Raw genomic sequence first — 18021 nt, 5'->3', positions numbered from 1 at the left:
GTCTTAGTAGACACTGACTGTTAGTATCGACACACTAGACACAACACATGTAGCACGTGTACAAATCGACGGTCACATCACATGACCAATCACATACAAATTCATTCCAAATCTCAAACCATGATTAATCGGCAACGTATTTAGTAATCGCATCTAGATCCAATCGGGACCTTACAGATGCCCGATTAACTATTCCTTATTGCAATCATGTCTATAGAGATTTATGAGACCGAAATGCTGCAGTCATTTCGTCTGTCAGTTCCTGCACTCAAACGAGTGAAGTACAAATCAATCATTTTCATTTTCATTTTTGGGAATTCCAATTCATAAAGTCATACTAGTCAATTTCTCTTTCAATGTTTGAAAGGCAGCCACCTCTGTGGGTCCCCACGAGAAAAGGACTCCTTTTTGTGTCAGAATGTGCAAAGGGGAAGCTACCTCTACACAACTTTCGAATGAACCACCAGTAGTAATAACATAAGCCCAAGAAGCTTCTAACTTCATTCTTCAAATCGGGCCAATCACGTAGAGTCTCAATCTTGGACGGGTTCATCTGTACTCCTGCTACTGAGATGATGTGTCCCAAAAAATGTATCTCCGGCAAGAAAAAATCACTCTTTTTAGCATTGATAACTAACTTGTGATCTCGCAAAGCCTGAAAGACCTGTAGCAGATAGTGTCTATGTTTTGCTTCATCCTTGGAGAAGACTATAATGTCATCAAAGAAAGTGCCGACAAATTACCTATACTCTTTGAAAATCCTATCCATCATTCGGTTGAAAGTCGTTGGAGCATTGGTAAGGCCAAAAGGCATCACCAAAAATTCATACAAACCGAAGCTCATCCGAAAGGCTGTCTAGGCTGTCTGACGCGATTCTGATCTGATGATATCCGCTTTTCAAATCAATCATGCTAAAACAAGAGGATCTGTAACCGGCCCGTAGGGCGGTAGGCGTTGGCTTTCACCCGAAATTCTTTACTTTATACACACACACAGAGCACTTTGCAAAGAGAACCTGCTATGGGAATTAACACTTAATCACACACACAGCTCGGAAGCTAGAATGCTCCGAGCAGACGCCGACAACCTGTAAGCCCCAAAATTGGCGCCCCTTTCGGTATTTCTTTATTCTTTAGGAGGGTAAATTACAAGGTAAGGTCCTGGGAATCCTTCACGTGTATCCACCTAGATACCATTTGATTTGGCCAAATTTCGGCAGCATAACAGCCCCAAAACTTGCGCGAAACCAATTCCCCTGCTGGAACTCGCTTGCACTGTCGTATACCCTCTGATTCCTGTCCAAAAACAGTAAATTCAGCACGCTGTATTTACTGGTTTTTGCCCTGTTTTCAGCCCCAAACAGTCCCCTAACTGTCCTTTGCCAGTGGGGCACGATTCCCAATGATCCTGGCGTCCGTATGGCTGAAAAACAGTGAATTTACAGCGCATACACAGCGCTGATTTTGCACCTGTACGGTGAGGTTATGACCCTCACCAGTGCCTGCTTTGGAGCAGCAGTTAGCTACCCCTGTTCCTGCTCAAGGAGGCTCTTGCCTCAGCACAAAAGCATGAACCCACACAACTGTACATCAGTCAAATGAGTAGCCCTCTTGTGGGGCATCACATAACTGCACGTAGGGGAGAGAGAGAGCAGTGTGTAGTGTGCAGGGCATCACTCCTAGCACCACACTGTACATGAGAGGGAAAGAAAGCACTCCATAGCTCTTAACCTGTGACAGGTTGCAAATGAGGCCTCTCCCAGCATAAAAATCAGCGCCCATTTTTCTGCAAGAGGAAAGTTCACCAAAATGTGACACTTGGTGCATTTTCAAGCATTTTCCCGTTTCGGGTTCGCCGCTTAAAAATATCCCAACCGACGCGTCAGTTGACTTCACGGCAGAGTTATAAAGTGTTCCCCTAGTCATACCGGAGGTAATGTCGCGAACACATTTCACGGCCCAAAATAGCAGTTCCCTAAATTTTAGGAGATGCTTCCGTTGGGCTCCCACTGGTCTTCTGACCATCTATCCTCATTGGGACCGCATCCAAAAGTGCAATGTGGCCCAACTGTTGGATACTTTTTGTTGGTAGTCCCACCTTGACTTTACGCCTTAATTGAGTTCACTTCCTAGTATCCACCAACTTGCTAAGTGCGACAGGGGGACCTATATGATCTTGCTCTGAGCCTAGACATCCTCTTACCATACGAATTCCAGTGCCGACCACTTCCCGTCTGCGGGTGAATCTACCGTTCACATTGGCCATACAATGTCCGACCGTTTGCTACTTCAAAAAGAGGGTCTTAAACAAATAAAATAAACCCCATTGGAAAGAAACCAACAACCAAGGTTAGCAGTTGCCACATCTCTGTGACATGGTTAATAACTGCCACGTCCTCGTGACATACCCCCCTCTTGAAATCGCAAACGTCCTCGATTGCATACCATAAATACACGCCACTGATGATCTTGTGCTATTAACACTCTTTTATCATCGCATGTATCCGCAAGAAAGGTCGTAACATACATAGATACAAATGACTTAATGAGGCCTTCATACTTTTGCCATTTCCATCTATGGCACCGAATTCATATGTACATTTGATGTACTAGCTCTATCATTACCCCTCCTTTGCACACGTTGGGTTGGGGCATAAGTAGGCTGTAACCCAAAGGCTTCAAGGTAAAGCTGCAATACATTTGGTGACTCTGACAGTTCATGCTCTTCCATCCACTTTGCATCCATAGGCGGATAGTTCTTGAACTTCACCAAATAGCGTCTTGCAACTTGTCCTTTAACTTTTCTGTCCTTATGTGCCAAAACTTGCTCAGGTACCAAGATCTCATCAAGTTCTTCAACTTCTGGCTGATCCTCAACTGGCATATCTTCTGGCACATCACCCACGAAGGGTCTTAGAAGACTCACGTGAAACGCATTATGAATCTTCCATGCATCAGGCAATTTCAGCCTGTAAGCCACATCGCTGATCTTGTCAAGCACTTGAAAAGGCCCATAGTAACGCATGTTGAGCTTAGGAAACAGCCGTTCCTTGCCCTTCATCTTCTTTAACCTTGCCTTTTCGAACCTTAAGAGAACCCAATCACCAGGTGATAGTAGCAATTCACGACGATGACGATCAGCAGCCTTTTTCTGTTTTGCCTGAGTCTTGTCCAAGGCAACTTTAATCTTCTTATACATCTCATCCATGTTCTCAACATATCGATCTGCCTCAAAGATCTTGTCCTTTGTATGCAAAATGGGAGGAACCTTTTTGCCGCCTTCAACAATTTCAAAAGGTGCTTTTCCAGTAGACGAATGCACCGTATTATTGTACGCATACTCAAGCATAGGCAAATACTGTTCCCACTTGCCCTTATTATCTGACACATAGCATTTCAGCAGATCTAAGACAGTAGAATTAGCCTCTTCTGACTGTCCATCAGTTTGTGGATGAAACGAAGACGAGAACTTGAGCGTAGTACCCATGTTCTCAAACAATCCTCTCCAGAACAAACTGGTCATGCGAGGATCATGATCACTGATAATCGATTGTGGCATACCATGGTACTTAAACACATTGTATATGAACAAGCGTGCCATCTGATCAGATTTTATCTTCTTCCTGACAGGGATAAAATGGGCCTGCTTGCTGAACCTGCAGATAATGGTCCATATACCATCATTCCCTGTTGGCGTTCTTGGAAGATCAAAGATAAAGTCCATAGCAATGCTTTCCCATGGCTTATCCGGAATCGGCAGTGGTTGTAACAACCCTGGTGCCTTTTGCCTGTCAAACTTGACCTTTTGGCAAACTATGCATGCTCGCACAAAGGCATCCACATCTCTCCTCAAGGTAGGCCAATAGAAGAACGTCTCTACCGCTTTAACTGTTGCATCAATGCCACGATGCCCTGCATACGGTGGGACATGACTCTCTTCCATGACCTTATGTCGCAATGGCCTAGTGACACAAAGTCTGCCATGCATCATCATAAAACCATCTCTGAGGAGGTAGTGCTCGTGATGTTGCCCCTCTTGTAACTGTTCAAAGATCCTTGCAAAATCTTCATCAGCAGTATACTGTTCCTTCATGTCATCTAACTCATGATGATAAGGAATTGACACAGCTGAAATTTGTGGCTTTCTTGATAACGCATCAGCCACAACATTCTTCTTGCCTTCCACATGCATAATCTGGAAGTGGAACATGGAAAGAATGTTTGCCCATCGCATATGCTTTTCGGATAACTTTGACTGTGTCAAGAAGTATCGCAAGGTCTGATGATCTGTTTGGACAACAAAATCAGCACCTAAGAGGTAGTGCTTCCAGCTAGAAAGCGCATGAATCACGGCCAAGAGCTCTTTCTCATAGACTGGCATAGTCCTCTCTGGCCCTTGCAAAATTCGGCTTTCATAGGCTACTACCCGTCCATCTTGCATTAGCACTGCTCCGATGCTACTGCCACAGGCGTCACACTGGACCACAAATGACTTCCTGAGATCTGGCAAAACAATAACTGGATCTGAAGTCAACTTTTCCTTTAAGAGAGTAAAAGCTGAAATCTCTTTTTGGGTCCATCTGAAAGTGACCTCTTTCTTTTGCAATGCGTGAAGAGGCGATGCTATCTCTGCAAAATTTCTGATAAACCTTCTATAGTAGGAACACAATCCCAAGAAGCTTCTGACATCGTGCACAGTCTTCAAGTCTGGCCATGTCTTGATAGCTTCGACCTTTGCGGGATCCATTCTAACACCATCCTTTGAGACTATGTGGCCCAGAAAGTGGATCTCTTCGAGGAAGAATTCACTTTTCTTAGGATTGACAAGTAACCTGTGACTGCGCAGCTCTTCAAACACAATGGTCAAGTGACGCCTATGCTCCTCTTCATTCTTCGAATACACAATCATGTCATCGAAGAATGTTCCAACAAACTGTTGATGCGAGCGAAAAATCCGGTCCATCATTCTGTTGAACGTGGCAGGAGCATTTGTTAGCCCAAACGGCATCACTAGAAACTCATAAAGACCAAATGTCGTTCTAAACGCAGTCTTGTGCACATCCTCTGGGCTTATACGAATCTGATGGTACCCACTCTTCAGGTCTATCCTGCTGAAAATTGCAGCACCCTCTAAACGATCGAGAATATCATCAATGCGAGGAATAGGAAACCTATTCTTGATGGTATTCTTATTCAACGCACGGTAATCAATACACATGCGCCATGAGCCGTCCTTCTTCTGCACTAGGAGCACTGGGGAGCAAAAGGGTGAAGAACTAGGCTGAATCAGCCCCTTCTCTAATAACTCCTCAACCTGGCCCATAATCTCTTTCTGCTGCGCCGCACTAACCCTGTAGGGAGGTCTATTTGGTGGGCTACACCCTGGCACCAAATCTATCCGATGGTCCTCAGGTCTCTCTGGCGGCAATTGCGACGGTAATGAATCAGAAAAACAGTCACTAAACTTTTGCAAAAATGCTGACCTTTCTTTATCTAACACAGATAAATTTGACTGATCCCTATCTGAGACATCACGTGCAAAAATCAAGTACACAGAAAGATGATTCTTTATTACAGAAGTGATAGCAGAAGCAGATACAATAGGGACTGACTCTCCTTTAAGCTTTACATCCAAGATGTGAGTTTTGCCCCTATGCTGTACAGTGATCTTTTTGTTGTAGGCATCCAAGACTCCATGCACTCGGAACATCCACGGGATCCCCAACAAGGCGTCACAACCTTCCAGCGGCATGATGTAAAACTCTTCAGTGTCCACATACGACTGAATATGCAGACGCAGTTTTCCAATGATAGGAGTAACACACTCTGAGTGGCCAGGACATGCCAACCCTGCCTCTGCTGTGTACCCCATCTCTTCAGCTTTGATGCCGAACTTCATAGCTAACTCTGGTGAGATAAAGTTGGCTTTGGCACCTGGATCAAAGAAGATGAGTGCCGTCTGATCCCTAACTTTACCCCATGCCCTGCATAACTCACTGGCATCTGTGCTGGGCTTGTCACCCACCATGTCTGGCACTAAACCTGCCGTGGGTTTAGGCTTCTTGCCTTTCTGGTCTTCTTTATCCTCTGAGTCAGCTGGCCTTTTCCTTTGTGGACAATTGATAGGAAAGTGACCAGGCTGCTCGCATATAAAGCATTTGTTCTCAGCCATTAGGACCTTCTTTTCCTCGAGCGACTTGCGCACAAAAGGCTTCCTTTTCTGTTTCTTTGCCTGCGCTCCAGAAGTCCCAGCTGAATCCTTGTCTTTGGTGGCTTGTTCAGACCCCTGTGACGCATCAGGAGCCGTTTTCACAAAGGGCTTCTTCGCTGAATTTTTCTTCTGCTGCCCTCCTTTATCACTGCTCGGAAATCCACTGTCCTCTCCTTTCAACAGGGCAAGACCAGTGTTCGCAACTTCCATAAGCTGAGTAAGGGTAGCCACTCTGTTCTTTGTACAGTAATCACGAAGCCCTTTAGGCAGCCCACGACAATACTTCTCTATCTGCTCTGTCAGTGGCACAAATCTGTAGGAGGTCACTGAGAGTAACGCTTTACAAAACCTCCTATTGTACTCCAGCAAGCTCTTGCACGAAGCTGAAGTAAGCTGGTGCCAATCTGTCAGGACATCGGCTTCAAATTCATTTGATAGCCAAGCAGATGCAAACATTTGCTTGAAGTAAACCCAAGTGGCGGGTGCCTGTCCTTGCATTAACAATGTCGTCCACCATGTAAGCGCATTGTCCTTTAAGAAAGTGGCAGCTTTCCTGACCTTCGAGGCCTCTGTAAAATTCCCTCCCGCATAAGCTGTATCAAACTGCTGGAGGAAAGTGAGTGCCTTTGTCTTGTCCTCGAAACCATTGAAGGTACTGAACTTTACTGCTGCACCACCTTCTTTGTAAGCCTTCGGCTTCTCTAGTGCCCCCAAGTTGTCATACGGAAAGGTCTGCAACATGGGCACTGTACTAGGCATGATCGGCACGTGTTGGCCATTCACATTTTGCGTTAGAGGTGCGATATCTGGCTGCTGTCCAGAAAAACCAGCCATGCCAAAATGACCCTGTGGCACCCCAAACTGGCCCTGGTTGCCGTGGAAACCTTGCTGCATGCCGATAGTACCATACATTGGGTTTGGCATGATGCCTTGCATACCCCCGAACACTGTTCCTGGCATGTACGGCTGACTTCCAGACGCATAACCAGCCATACTTTGGAACACTGATCCACCCCCGAAATACCCAGGATGTACCGTGGGTGGTGGAAAAACTGAGTGCATAGCCTGGTATCCAGCTCCCTGTCCATTCAAGACAGCATGCTGGCTCTGAAAGGTGGCGGGCTGAACTGGCATAACCTGTGGAATAGGCGTTCTAGCCACCTGTTCAAGCACGGGAGGAACCTGCTTTGGAGCCCCCGACTCCGCAACATGCGAGTGTTCCCTTTCCTCCTGCGCCTCATGAAGTACCTGGGCTTGAGCTTCAACAAGCTCCGTACGCGGCGTAGGTTGCCTATTTTGCTGTTGCACTGGTGGCACTTGCAAGAATTCCATAAACCTCGGATTCTGCACCAGCTGCGAAAAGACATTCACCGCGGCAACTAACTGAGTCTTAAACGCATCATCCTCAAGTTGCCCTGTCATAAAGCCCTGTACTACTGGAGGGACATTCACGTTGACAGTAGGTACAGAATGACGTGGCCGTGAGCTCTCGCCAATCTCAAAAACCATAGGAATCTCCTGCCTGTCCTTTGGAGAGGAACCCTCTTCCATAATTCCCTTCCCCTTGTCGGCCATAGTGTAATCCCCGTGTTCTTGCACTGTGTGTCTTTACCCTGAACAATCCAGGCTCACTCTTTGAGGAAAAAGTGATTGATGTCCCGGCAACGGAACCATGTAACCTGCCCGTAGGGCGGTAGGCGTTGGCTTTCACCCGAAATTCTTTACTTTATACACACACACAGAGCACTTTGCAAAGAGAACCTGCTATGGGAATTAACACTTAATCACACACACAGCTCGGAAGCTAGAATGCTCCGAGCAGACGCCGACAACCTGTAAGCCCCAAAATTGGCGCCCCTTTCGGTATTTCTTTATTCTTTAGGAGGGTAAATTACAAGGTAAGGTCCTGGGAATCCTTCACGTGTATCCACCTAGATACCATTTGATTTGGCCAAATTTCGGCAACATAACAGCCCCAAAACTTGCGCGAAACCAATTCCCCTGCTGGAACTCGCTTGCACTGTCGTATACCCTCTGATTCCTGTCCAAAAACAGTAAATTCAGCACGCTGTATTTACTGGTTTTTGCCCTGTTTTCAGCCCCAAACAGTCCCCTAACTGTCCTTTGCCAGTGGGGCACGATTCCCAATGATCCTGGCGTCCGTATGGCTGAAAAACAGTGAATTTACAGCGCATACACAGCGCTGATTTTGCACCTGTACGGTGAGGTTATGACCCTCACCAGTGCCTGCTTTGGAGCAGCAGTTAGCTACCCCTGTTCCTGCTCAAGGAGGCTCTTGCCTCAGCACAAAAGCATGAACCCACACAACTGTACATCAGTCAAATGAGTAGCCCCACAGCCCTCTTGTGGGGCATCACATAACTGCACGTAGGGGAGAGAGAGAGCAGTGTGTAGTGTGCAGGGCATCACTCCTAGCACCACACTGTACATGAGAGGGAAAGAAAGCACTCCATAGCTCTTAACCTGTGACAGGTTGCAAATGAGGCCTCTCCCAGCATAAAAATCAGCGCCCATTTTTCTGCAAGAGGAAAGTTCACCAAAATGTGACACTTGGCGCATTTTCAAGCATTTTCCCGTTTCGGGTTCGCCGCTTAAAAATATCCCAACCGACGCGTCAGTTGACTTCACGGCAGAGTTATAAAGTGTTCCCCTAGTCATACCGGAGGTAATGTCGCGAACACATTTCACGGCCCAAAATAGCAGTTCCCTAAATTTTAGGAGATGCTTCCGTTGGGCTCCCACTGGTCTTCTGACCATCTATCCTCATTGGGACCGCATCCAAAAGTGCAATGTGGCCCAACTGTTGGATACTTTTTGTTGGTAGTCCCACCTTGACTTTACGCCTTAATTGAGTTCACTTCCTAGTATCCACCAACTTGCTAAGTGCGACGGGGGGACCTATATGATCTTGCTCTGAGCCTAGACATCCTCTTACCATACGAATTCCAGTGCCGACCACTTCCCGTCTGCGGGTGAATCTACCGTTCACATTGGCCATACAATGTCCGACCGTTTGCTACTTCAAAAAGAGGGTCTTAAACAAATAAAATAAACCCCATTGGAAAGAAACCAACAACCAAGGTTAGCAGTTGCCACATCTCTGTGACATGGTTAATAATTGCCACGTCCTCGTGACAGGATCCCTGAAGTCGGTCAACAATATCATCGATCCGTGGAATCAGAAATCTATTCTTGATGGTAATTTTATTGAGAGCTCTGTAATCAATGCACATTCTCCAAGATCCGTCTTTCTTTAAAACCAACAACACCGGAGAGCAGTAGGGTGAAGTGCTCGGCTAGATAAGACCCTTTTCCAAAAGTTCTTTCACTTGATTCATAATCTCTTCATTCTAGGCTCGGCTAACACGATAAGGTGGCCGGTTCGGTGGTGTGCTTCCAGGTATCAGATCAATAGTGTGATCCTCATGACGAGATGGTGGCAACTCGGACAATGCAATCGAAGTTTGCCAATGACAAATGTAATGGCTATGTCCCGTCCGGGCGCCGCTAGAATTGCCTCTACTGGTGGTCCCATCCGATCGGGTGTAATTTCGAGTTGCGCCGCCACTTCAGGTGAAATGAAGTTGGCCTTGGCTCCTCCATTGAAGATAATCAGAGCTTCTTGATCCTTCACTTTGCCCCAAGCTCGGCAAAAGTTCTGTACTTTCATCAATCATGCTTGGGTCAATACCCTGTAATCTGGAACCAGTCTTGCTTTCATCTTGCCTTTTTTGCCACGTTCCTCTGTTGCTCTCGATCTCTCTGGCCCGTCTTCATGTTGTTCTTGTTGTGCCTTTTTGGGGCTCTTTGCGGAGACGTGCCCATGTTCCTCGCATCCAAAACACTTCCCTTCTTTGATGTAATTGGCCCTCTCTCGAAGAGTGAGCCGGGGTCGTGTATCCTTGTCTTTCTTTTCTTTGAAACTCTATCTTTCTACTTTCATTGTGAGAGGTTTGTTGGGTTCTCTGAGTCAAGATCTCATCAGTGGAGTAAGTCAAATTTCCCGAATGTATCGCAAAACCCCGTTTCGCATGACTTATCAATTCTTGAATAGAATTCGACTTTTATTCCAAGCAATAGTCTCGGATCTCTGTAGGGACTCCGCAGCAAAAACTGCTCAATTTGTTCCTTAAAAGAGACCTCCTTAAATAAAGAGGTTGGTAGAAAAGAGTTTCAAAATCTCTCGCAATAAGCGTCCAAAGAATCTCCCTTGGTCATCCGGAGATCATTCCAAGCGGTTTGTATATCTCGTTCGTACTCCCGAGTCAGCCAAGAAGAAACAAAGAGCTTTTTGAATTTCAACCATTTAGTTGGAGCTTCCTTCCTCAGAAGAAGAGTGGACCACCATATTCGAGCATTTCCTTTGAAGAAAGATGTATCCCTCTTAATCTTCGAGTGCTCTGAGTAATACCCTCCGGAGAAGGCTATATCAAACTGCTAAATGAAGGCCAAAGCCCTCGGAGCATCTCGAAACCCAGAAAAGGATTCAAATTTAATCGACTGTCCACCTTCTTTGAATTCTTTTAATTTCTTGCTTTTTGTCTTCAAGGAAGTCATATTGGTTGGCTCTATAAAAATACTTCTTCTTTGCATAAAACATGTGGTCATCGAAGTCCGAACTGTCAAAGGATGACTCCTCTGTAGAACTGTCGAAAACTGGGCGAGATCTGGGTTTCTTTGCCTTTTTCTTGCCCTTTCCGAAGCTTTGCTTTTTGCTTTGCTTTTTGCTTCGCTTTTTGCCTTTTCTGTCCTCCTTGCTCGGTAGCCCTTCAAATTGTACGCGCTTCTTCTGCGTTCTGGCCGATGCAAAAGAAGAGCTAGAAGAACTATCAGAAGAAGAAGAAGAACTTGGTAGTCCTTCAAATTGTACGCGCTTCTTCTGCGTTCTGGCCGATGCAAAAGAAGATTGACGACCCAAATAACCCGCGAAGTCAATCCCCTTCTTCTCTTGCTTTTAGGATTGGTTGTTTGCGTCACGTCCAAAAGCCGACTGATTTGTGCCTGAACCACCTCTTGTAATTCTTGCTCTGCAAACATCCTCGGAGAAGGAGGTTTCTTGATTGCCGGTTTGATAAGTGGTTCTATGGCTTTCTGCCACTGGGTGTGCGCTTCTGCGATGGATTGTTGTGACAAAAATTTTGCGAATTGCGGATCCTTCGCAAATTTAATAATCTGCTTTGTGCACTCGTCAACCTGCTGTCAACGTTCCATCACTTGAAGTTCGTACTGAGTAGGCCAAGGTGGCCCGTACTCTTACTTTGTTAAATCATTAAAATCTTCTTCGTGATCTCCTCTCGCATTAGCAGATGCAGAAGAAGTCGGCTGATTCTTGTTGCAATCCATAGATGTCGCGAGAAAAGGATTGGATTTCCCGGTAGAAGAGAAATTGGTGGCGCTCTGATACCACTGTAACAAACTTGGACCGTGACACCCAAGACTACTTCTATACTCATGGAGTATCCTTCAGTGGACATCGCAGCAAACATCTTCATCATTTGCCTCACATCTTCTGCTTCATGCGGTTTGTTCAGCATTAGATGTTGAGAGGGGGTGTTAAGACTTACACCACTCTGCTGCTTCACAGGTCTAGAGCATGCATGTACGACTAGTGTGCCTCCGGGTTGGCCACCCTTTGCATGCATTCAGACTGCATTGTCCGGCCGTCCACCTTGTCCGAGCGCCCTCATATTTCATTTATTTCTTGTTGGGTCGTGGGGGATTTTTCCACGCCTTGCCCTACCTCCCCTTGGGCACCTATTTATGGGGCCAAGGGGGTACCCACTTCCATCATATGGTCATTGTGTATTGGGTCTTTTGCTCATGGTAGTCATGGGGGGTTGATCGCCCCCTCTTCACCATATCTTGCGTTTGTGGTCTACTGTCTCTCTCTCTCTCCTCACGCTTCCGCACACGCACACTCTCACAGCGTCACTGTTTGCGGGACTGCCCCATGGCATAGCAGGTTTGGTTTCGGGTTCTTCGACTAATGCCAGCTCTTTCCACAACGTGACAATACACTTGGGGTGATGTTGCCTCGTCCACCCTCACGGGCTCTAAACTGGGTCGAGCAGTCCTAATAGAGCCCCCACCATTCTGATGAAAATATGAAGCTAAAGTGCCACTTATTATTAGAATGACTTAAGAGACGGTTCACATGCTAGTACTTGCCTATATGCTGAACTAGGTGTATTGTGCAAGAGAGGGTTATGTAACTATGACCTGCATGGGCATTGCATGGGCATGCACATCCTGCTAGAGGCTCACAAAGTGCCATGCTAGGTCCTAAGCTAAACTATGACTGATGCTAGACTATAGCAGAAGCTTGTCCACGTGGCGTAATTGCAGTGCGCACGTGACACTCTATCACCAATCCACACTCTTGGCCACGGCCTCAAGCCCTTGTAGAATGGGTCGTGCAATAACAAGAAAGTCTCACTAAGAATAAGAGGGAGAAGAGGGGAGGAGACAAATGATATAAGCAACCTTTGCAATTCCTTCTCCTTAGAGCTTTTCTTTGCCTTTGTTGTAGTTAGATTCCTTGGATTTGGCTTAATTGTCAGCAGTCAACTTCTTGGACAGATCTCATCACTCATTTCACAAAACATCCCTGTTCAAAAATGTCGATACAAAGCGTCATAAGAGAATTCATATTTCTCCAATTGTATATGATTAGTCTCCCTAGTGTCAACCTCATGCTCACCCAAAAAAGCATCACTTGAAAAATCCTCAAGACGGCTACGAATACATCCCAATATGTCCTATAACTCCCTCTCATTGCAAAAAAGCTCACATCATCTCATCTCGAATACATGTTCAAATTGGCTAAGAGTTGGATCCACAGAAGAGGGACTGATATGTGACCAAATCTCCCACAAAGTCTGGCACAATGAGGCATCTTGCAACACCGAATCAAGAATGTGTGATCCTCGTCTAGGCCCCGAGTATAAATGGAACCTCAACTGCAAACAAGCCAATTCATGGTCAAATAGCACTATCCCATGCCAGATTGTGATCGTCCCCCCGTGAGAGGCTACCCAAGGGCCAATATAGACTCTGTCTACCCTGACAATCTCTGAAAACCCCACAAAAACTGCAATGGCTGAGGAGTACAAACCAAAGAAGGTACACGCCATGCATCCACACAAGAAACGGCAAAAAGAAGGTATGGGCGTAACTGAGAAGCCCTAGACAGCATAAAAGCCGCAACCATTGCACAAGAGAACGGAGGATGGGAGAGAGGAGGCTAGAGAGGAGGACCAAACATGCTAGTATGGAAGGTGCCCATCCAAGATGAACCACCAATGAAATGCAATGAAAAAAACGAGGAGACCGCAAATCAACCATTAGGTAGCCACTAAAAAGCACCACAAGTGCCGTTAGGGATTCGAGGAGACCGCAGTGCAACCACCAGGTAGCCACTAATAAGCACCACCGCAAGAGGAGCCACACAATCCGCATCAAAAGCAAGCAAAGCAAAGGGTGAGCAACAAAGATGACTGAAGACAGCTAGCATCTCTCTCTCTCTCTCTCTCTCTCTCTCTCTCTCTCTCTCTCTCTCTCTCTCTCTCTCTCTCTCTCTCTCTCTCTCTCTCTACGGCTCAGTGATTGGCCACGTACGCACTCCTAAGGGGATTTCTGACATTGTGCATTCCACTATTGGTGTGAAGCAGGGGTGTCCTCTGTCCCCTACACTATTTGGTATGTATGTAGATGAGGTTTCTGACTACATTGACAGAGAAGGCGACAGAGGTGCTCAGCTAGCAGGGACATGGATCCCTTTGTTACTCTATGCTGATGATATTGTGTTGATATCAGAGTCACCAGAGGGCATGCAGAGACAATTGGATGCATTACATAGCTTTGCGGAGGATAGTAGATTGTCTGTGAACCTTGGTAAAACCAAGGTTATGGTGTTTAACACTACTCCGCAGTGGGTCAGGAGATCGGCACCTACACTCGTATATGGTCAGAACACTGTGGAATACACAAATGCATATACATATCTTGGGGTGGTATTCTCGGGACCGAGGTTTGCTCTAAGGAGAGCAGCAGAGACTAGACTGTCTAGAGCACATGCAGCATTGGGAGGGCTAGAGAGGATGTGTTCGCAGGTTCAGTTTCAGGAACCACGAACAAAGCTATGGCTTTTTGATACTTTGGTTACTTCAGCTATGCTTTATGGGGTACAGGTGTGGGGACCATCTGTGGATCATGATAGGTGGAGGAACATGGAGAGGCCCTTGGTATCTATGATCTCTCGGATGATTAGAGCCAAGTCCTCCGTACCACATGCGATTATTCGAGCGGAGCTAGCAGCCCCTCCTATAGAGATTGAGGCTATTACCAGATCAGTGTCCTTTTTGCACAGCCTATGGGATACACGTGGAGGCAGATACGCTAGATTGGCTCTGGAGTCTTCTAAACAGTTAGCGACGCAGGGAGACACATCATGTTGGTATGCGCAGATGACCTCTTGGTTTCAGAGGCATGGTTTCAACCTAGATAGACTGCCTCCGTTTCAGTATTCCCTGGATGCACCTTCACTACCAGTCACACCGACGGAGATCACTAGACTTATTCGTCAGGATCTTATACAGTTGGACACCAGGAGGACATGGGTAGAGCCAGTGCAGGAGTCGGGCACGAAGATGGCTTTCTACAAGGAGCATCTTCTCCAACTCTCGGGAGATGGGTTTGTGATTCGTCCGAGCTACATGGACACTCATCTGTCTCATAGTTTGCGATGCGCTATAGGTCAGATCCGCACATCCTCACACCATTTGGAGATTGAGACGGCATATTCAGAGGGATACCACCGAAGATCAGGATATGTAAATTATGCGGTACAGAGCCAGAGACCGAATTACATTACATATGCCACTGCACTGTGTATTATGAGATACGAGGGCGCTTCCATTGCTTATTCAAGGAGGGCTTTGGACCCCTAGATAGAGTCATGAAGTATGAGGATCAGAGATGCCTTGGCTTATATCTACTTGAGCTACAGCGGCATAGGGATAGTCTGTTGAGGAAACATGGGACACAACAGTCACAGAGACCGATCACAGATTTCTTTGGATCGGGAAAGCCAGGAGAGCAGCCACCAGCGCAGAGTTGTGCCCGCGTGCATACCAAAGGCACCCTCATTGACAGGGCGATTGAGCTTGGGAGATCGAGGCGACCACAACCGAGACACAGGAGCACACTCCATCGACGGAGACTTCAGCAGAGGATCAAGGACATCCTAGCACGACATCCGGAGTGTCATTGAGAACTTACTCTACACTTCATTTTCACTGTCACTACACACTTCTCATTTTTATTTTTATTTTGCATTCAGTACCTTTGTACTTTTGTATTCAGACATTGTACCAGTTTCACCACTTTGTATCAGGTGGTCTCATAGGTCATTTTGGCCTTTTGAAGACGTTAATATATCATATCTCTCTCTCTCTCTCTCTCTCTCTCTCTCTCTCTCTCTCTCTCTCTCTCTCTCTCTCTCTCTCTCTCTCTCTCTCTCTCTCTCTCTCTCTCTCTCTTTCTCTCTCATTCATTTTACTGCTCATGTAAACCTGTGCACCCACTTTTTGCTGCAATTTGACAGATTGTTTCTTCAATCGTGTCTCCTTAGTCCCAATCACGCCCCAAAGTTCATAAAAGGGACCACTATGCTTAAGCTTGCAAAACATTGCCCTAAAAGCCAGCTGCAAATCTGAATCATGATGTCATATAAGAAGTAACAAGACCTAAATTATCTAGGCTAACACCATTTTAAGAATAGGTACTCATATAAACAAGCAGACACCCTCACTTAACACAAATTCCCCTTAAGGGAAGATTTCAGGACATACCGAGAACACAAAACTGTAACCCTCCTCCAGGATTTGCCGCAAAAAGTCAATTCTTCTCCACATCAAATTGAGATAATCAGGGGTCATGAACGACTTTTCCCCAGAAAAATCTACCCCGACTGTCCTCAGTTGAAAGCAGTGTGAATGAATGCCTACGCACCTATCATATGACTGCTGGTCCAAGGCAACAATCAAAAGATGATTCAAAAATTTGGTGGTATTTATCCCCAAGCTGAAACTCTCTAAGAAGAGATCAATCATCGTATTTCTTGTTGCCCATGCTTGATTGAGAGTAGTTATGATGACCGTCTTGTCTGGCATTGCAGTTTGCCTAAGGACTCGTTGCAGGTCCAAAGTGTCTCCTTTCTGCATTCAAAGTTGCAGCACAAGAGAATTTTCTACAACAAATCCAATTCTTCAAACTAGACACTAACATGATCATCATGTTATACTTCCACATGCATGGTATTTTCTGCACAATAGCATACCTGCATACATTTCAGACTTTATGCATGAATGTATACAGCTACATACGTGTGTGTGTGTGTGTGTGTGTGTGTGTGTCCGTGCATACATACCTAGACACGTTCAAAACCTTCTTGCATTATCCATGTATATTTGCTTGTGCACACATCTATAATCCCTTAAAATCTTGCAACTACACACATGGGCACAGCATGCGTGCACAACATTGAGAAAACAACCATGATATGGTACCTGATTTTGCGACTGCTGCCCTTTGAGGAAAGAGGGAGAAGAGAAGCGCCACGACATGGAGAGGGGGTGGGAGGTGAGTGGAGTGGCGAGCAGGGACATGATTGAAAGCAATGTGAAAGCCACAGATAGGACAGAAACCACAAAGAATTTCAAACTGCATATTCCCATTAAAAAGGCCAGCTTCTGCGACATGTTGGCTGTGGTGAACCAAGCAGCTCAACATATAGAGAAAGGAATATGGCTGTGCGCAAGCCGTAACATCATCTTACAAGAAATAGCTCGCTGCAGTTCACTTCAAAGACGCAGATTGCCGTACGCACAGCAGAGCCCACTACGAGTTGCATTTCACAAACTGGGCTATGTAGTCAAAGGAGAACGATCTGGGTCTTCACAGGAAGCGGGCATATAAACCCTTCCGCAGGAATGTTACTTCGGTGAAAATAGCAGGAGCAGCTTGCAGGTCTCGGGAGAGCAGAAAAGCGCCATCGTTGTGCTCAGGTCATAATTGTTGTGTGCGCCCCGAGTCCCAGTGTCCGGGAATGTCTTTTTTGGAAAATGGCCCAGGGCCTCGTCTATAAGAGTCCCGTCCCACCTGGTGCTTGGGGGGGTGTGGAAGCTCTATAACCACTAGCTGAAGAGGTCTGTTGAGGGTTTACAGTGCATCCACAGGTTGGATACAGCCCCTGGAACTGCTGCAAAACTATGCTCCAAACCCAAATTTTTACAGCACATCAGCATTTCAGGAGCTCAAAATGGAAACACGCTATTTAATTTGTGAGCGCATGTGACGTTGCCACGCAAAAAGCTATCCATCACATACGCAAAAGGTTTGCCTCAGTGAGACCATGCAAAGAGGTTGTGGCGCTTGAGCGAATACTGTTTTTGCATCCCCTCTTTGTGCTAGGCAGGACAAGGCTCTAAGTGACACGGGCAAAGACTCGAGCATCGACGAGCGGGAAAGGTTAGAGTGCTCCCCCATAAGCCCTCCATTATGGCATGAACTTATGTTTGCATAAGAAAAGATGGCAAGGGGAGTTCAGTTTGTGATTGCATTTGGATAACCTGCAGTTTACATGGAGATCCCCGGTTCACTTGCCATTTACATGAGAAGACATGGGTTCACAATTGTGCACGCAGTTTACTTGAAGTTCACTTTGGGACACACACAAAAAGCAAGAGGAGGTGTGGTAATACTGGATCCATAAGGTAAAGTGATTTTTC

At 46.1% G+C, this 18021-nt stretch overlaps 1 protein-coding gene across 1 annotated transcript in view; it reads right to left on the bottom strand.

The window, feature by feature from the left end:
* The window catches only part of LOC147425226 (uncharacterized protein At4g15970-like), a 37955-nt gene extending 20526 nt beyond the window's left edge, over window positions 1-17429 (bottom strand). Inside the window, exons 1-2 of the mRNA XM_086499446.1 lie at window positions 16801-17429; window positions 16084-16449 (exon numbers count right to left, since the gene is read on the bottom strand). Of these exons, the coding sequence (XP_086355572.1) occupies window positions 16084-16449; window positions 16801-16992 (558 nt within the window). The 5' untranslated portion in view covers window positions 16993-17429. The remainder of the gene's footprint in view (window positions 1-16083; window positions 16450-16800) is intronic.
* Window positions 17430-18021: the final 592 nt, after the last annotated feature.

The sequence above is a fragment of the Adiantum capillus-veneris genome, chromosome 25 (assembly GCF_014529385.1).
Source record: "Adiantum capillus-veneris isolate H3 chromosome 25, ASM1452938v2, whole genome shotgun sequence".
Lineage (NCBI taxonomy): Eukaryota > Viridiplantae > Streptophyta > Polypodiopsida > Polypodiales > Pteridaceae > Adiantum > Adiantum capillus-veneris.
The sequence above is the reverse complement of the archived record's forward strand: the minus strand, read 5'-3'. Positions and strand labels throughout refer to the sequence as shown.